The sequence below is a fragment of the Medicago truncatula genome, chromosome 5 (assembly GCF_003473485.1).
Source record: "Medicago truncatula cultivar Jemalong A17 chromosome 5, MtrunA17r5.0-ANR, whole genome shotgun sequence".
NCBI classification, from domain to species: domain Eukaryota; kingdom Viridiplantae; phylum Streptophyta; class Magnoliopsida; order Fabales; family Fabaceae; genus Medicago; species Medicago truncatula.
The window spans coordinates 24,749,504-24,754,003 of record NC_053046.1 but is presented as its reverse complement, the minus strand read 5'-3'; the positions used below and the strand labels follow the sequence as shown (position 1 = coordinate 24,754,003).

At 33.9% G+C, this 4,500-nt stretch overlaps 1 protein-coding gene across 2 annotated transcripts; it reads right to left on the bottom strand.

The window, feature by feature from the left end:
• Nucleotides 1-362: 362 nt before the first annotated feature.
• On the bottom strand, nt 363-3,772 carry LOC11428954 (golgin candidate 4). 2 transcript variants are annotated; one of them, XM_003614483.4, is made up of 4 exons: nt 3,511-3,772; nt 3,399-3,424; nt 3,109-3,283; nt 363-1,867 (listed from the first exon to the last, which is right to left on the bottom strand). In XM_003614483.4, the coding sequence occupies exons 1-4, from the start codon at nt 3,578-3,580 to the stop codon at nt 834-836; spliced, it is 1,305 nt and encodes a 434-aa protein (XP_003614531.2). In that variant the 5' UTR covers nt 3,581-3,772; the 3' UTR covers nt 363-833. The 2 variants fall into 2 exon arrangements, with proteins under 2 accessions (XP_003614531.2, XP_013453944.1); XM_013598490.3 differs by having other exon boundaries at nt 363-1,864.
• Between the last annotated feature and the right edge of the window lie 728 nt (nt 3,773-4,500).

The window sequence follows — 4,500 nt, the reverse complement described above, 5'->3', positions numbered from 1 at the left end:
GTCATTTACAATAATGAAGTAGTAATCCATTATTGTAAGTACTTTTGTGATAATTGTGATTTTGAAGATGAAGGAAGAAATAATAAACAACCACTTTTCTGAGTTTGGTAATAAGAAAATAAGATGTCAAACTCTAAAAATACTCAGATTTGCTTTAACAATTCACCGTGTAAACTTTTTGGATTCTGAATTTTGAGTGTTAATTTTGACTTGTATTGTAAAATGAACAAGATTGATGAAGAAGATGAACATCAAGATTTTATTTTTGAATTTAAATAGATTTAAGTTAAAGGTGTTTTGTTTTTGAGATAAAAGATGAGCAAATTTAAATAAGATATAAAAACACTGTTAAAAAATTTAAGTTTGACAATATTGTAAAAAGAATTGATAAAGTGGGATGAGAAACAATTTGGTACATATAGTCCATCATATTACTGTATGACATATATCTATCTCCATTCCCAGGATAGAGCATTTCAAATGTTTATTCCTCTAAAATTCAATTAAAGAAAAGTTTATAGAGGAAAATTACCTCTGGGACAGATTATTCAATTTTGCTAACATATCATCGTCTATAGTCAATAAATTTGACTTTTCTTTCAACAAAGAAGGCATCATCTGCAAAGTCCTTGTTAACCCCTCAGTTCCACTTTTGAGTCCATATATTTTGTTATATTTTCTTGGCGAAGAGAGTCCTCCTCAAACTTGTGTGATTCCAACTCCCTTCTCAAGGCTGATTCTATTTCTGTTAATCTCATCAAATGCATCTGCTTTTTTTTTTTATGTCCTTTTCATTCTCTTCAAAATTTCTTCGAAGGCAGTCCCTTGTTACTTCAGCTATCTTGCATTTGTCTTGTGGTTCTAAGCGGTCTTGCTGCAAACCAAGAACCTCTATTTTCAATTTCTCTTTGAAGTGATGCATTCTGTTCAGCAAGCTCTCTAATTCGTTTCCGGAGCCTTTGCTCTTCTGACTGGTACTTCTCAAGTTTAATTGACCACCAGTCACTTGACCTCCTGTCCAATTCCTTCTCCAACGCTGACTGCATCTCATTCTTTTCTTTTTCTAGTCTTTGAATCTGAATCTCCTTTTCATCCTCTTCAAAATTTCTTCGAAGGCAGTCCCTTGTTACTTCAGCTATCTTGCATCTGTCTTGTAGTTCTGAGAGGTTTTGCTTAAAAGAGGAAATTTCTCTTTGAAGTGATACATTCTGTTCAGCATCAGCAAGCTCTCTAACTCGTTCGTGAAGCCTTTGCCGCAAACCCAGAATCTCCTCAAACTTGTGTGATTCCAACTCCCTTCTCAAGGCTGATTCTATTTTATTTAATCTCATCAAATGCATCTGCTTTTTGTTTATGTCATTTACATTCTCTTCAAAATTTCTTCGAAGGCAGTGCCTTGTTACTTCAGCTATCTTCCATCTGTCTTGTAGTTCTGAGAGGTTTTGCGGCAAACCCAGAATCTCGCCTTTCATTTTTTCTGCCTTACTAGTCAACACCTTGTGCTGTTGGTCAGTATGTGTCATTACACTTTTGCTTTCTGTTTCCCTCTCACTAAAAGAGGAAATTTCTCTTTGAAGTGATACATTCTCTTCAGCATCAGCAAGCTCTCTAACTCGTTCGCGAAGCCTTTGCGCTTCTGACCGGTACTTCTCAAGATTAAATGACCAGTCACTAGAACAACTAGATTTCCCTGATGATTCGTGATGGGATCTTGAAGAACTACTAGCAGGTTTCTCGCTCCAGTGGGAATTTTGGACAGCGGACAATGCAGATTGTGTTGGCTTGTCCCGCATTTTAGAATTTTGAGTCTGGCGACTGATGCATACACCAGTTTCAACAATAACTGGAATCTTCAACATATGTCCTACTAGATTGTTATTTGAAATATTCAGCAGAGAATCAAATGAAATCAGATAAAACAATGAAATGGAATACGATAAATATTATAACTTTGTATATTTTTACAATCAAATCCTTCACATTTGAGAGTTACTTCGTATCATTGTATTCCGTTCCATACTTTTCCAGCAATGAAAGATATCAGTACATATCACGACAAATACTATAAAATGAAATGCAGCATGACAAATACTACAGTGGAATCCTAATTTGAGAGATACTATGTATCATTGTATTCCGTTATCATTTATTGAAAGATAGTAACGGTTCAAGGTTCAATCAATTGACCAATCTGGTGAAGATCACAATATGACTTCAATTAATTGCAGTGTTTTAAAGACTGAACGGGCATCAAGCCGACAAAACCACTGGGTGATGGTTCAATTATTTTAATCCGCTCAAATCGGGATTAAATGGCAATCAAAATGCTCAAACAACTGAAATGTAAAAATTAAACTACACAAATTAATAACAATGTTTTAAAGACTCAAACATACATCGAACCGAACCTCGTGGTCACAGTTAAACCTCTTTTAAAACTGCTCAAATCTGGACAAAACCACAACTTAAACCTCTTTTAAAACCGCTCAAATCTGGACAAAACCACAACTGAAAACTCTTTTAAAACCGCTCAAATCGGGACAAAACACAACCTAAACCTCTTTTAAAACCACTCAAATCGAGACAAAACGACAACTAAACCACTCAAATAACCAAACTCAAGCCCTCACCAGTTTCAACAATTAACTGGAATCTTTAACAAATGTCCTACTAGATTGTTACTTGGAATATTCAATAGAGAATTGAATGAAATCAGATGAAACAAAATGAAATGGAATACAATAAATACTATTAACTCTAGATTTTTACAATCAAATCCTCTCAAATTTGAGAGTTACTTCGTTTCATTGTATTCCGTTCCATCTTTTTTCAGCAATGAAAGATATCAGTGGAGATCACAACAAATACTATAAAATGAAATGCAGCACAGAAAACACTATAATTGTGTATATTTTTACAACGAAATCCTACTAACTTGAGAGATACTTTGTATCATTGTACTCCATTCCATCTCTTTTCATTAATTAAAGATAGTATGGGTTCAAGGTTCAATCAATTGAACAATCTTGTGAAAGACTCCAGGTATCCACTCAAATAACCGAACAGCATCGAGTTCAATCAATTAAATCAAACATTTCCAAAACATACCTGCTTCAACCTCACAAATAACCTTCTTCTGTTCCTCAAACTGCTTCTGCAAATCAGCATTCATTTTCTTCATCTGATTAAGCTCTTCTTTTTCAAGACAATTCAACGCTTTCTGTATCGCCGTTTTCTTCGGCTTAGGCTTAAACTTTTGCAACGCATTCAGCGGCCTATTTTGCTACCCAAATCACAAAAACAAAACAATAACACAATAATTCAACAAATTTTTACCATAAACACAGTATAAAATACCAAATCAATAGAAACTAATTGAAAGTGAAAACAATTTTTACCTCGTTGACGAAGTTCATCGCGATTGCTGAAAATTGAATTAAAGAGAGAAAATGTTAGGTTTATGAAAGGAAACGAAAAATTGAGAGAGAGATGAGTGTGTGATGAGAGTACCTTCAGCGTTATCGGATTTTGGTTTTGGCGGGCGAAAAGGAGAAACGAAGAAACGAAGAAATGGAGCCATTGTTGGAGATCGGAAGAAAATTCTGTAACCGTTTTTCTTTTCTTCTGTTTCTGATAAAAGTGAATGAATGAAATGGGTATTTGATTTGATAATGAAAGTGTTGACAAGGGTATATATATGAGCTTCTACGACGTTGTTAGTGAATGAAAAACGAGGCAAGTGTATTTTGGTTTCTATGTTTGAAAAATGTGAAACTAGTTTTTGAAATTGAAGACTCGTAGTATTAAGTTTTAATCAATTTTTTCATTTGCTACAAATTTAAAAATGAATACATCCAATCTAACCATGTTACATAGACATTATTAGGGTTCTTTTAGAAAATAAACCATAAAAATGACATTTCTAGAGGCATTGGATCTGGCCCAGAAATAACCCAATCGGAGATACATCGTGGTAAAACATAAAAAGAAACGATCATAATCAATTCTAACAAAACAAACTTTCATTACGAGCGCAACCCAGCGAACCCGCGTACGAAATCAAAACCAAGTTACAAAAATAACATGACGAGAGAGCAACATTAGGATAAAAGAGGGTTTTAAAATTGGCGTATGGATCGACTGTCAGCACGGTAACAAGTGGAATTGCTCTTGCACAACATATACATCCTTAGACCCAATTGGAGCAGGAAAGGGTTGCTCTATCTCATTAGGTGATCTTATTGATTTAAGAACTTCACAACATGGACAAGACCTATACGTTCGAATGGATTCTACATATATCGGTAAAGATTTTAAAACTATTTATATATGTTTGGATGAGGTAATAGGAAATTTTTATGAAGTTTTAATTCAACTCATTTCAAATCAAACGATTCAATTGAATTAACTTCAAATGATTTTGTCTAAAATTGAGTAATAAAAATTTTCATTGTTAACATTTTGGGCTCCTTTTATTAATTTTAAAAACTTTGCTGAAAT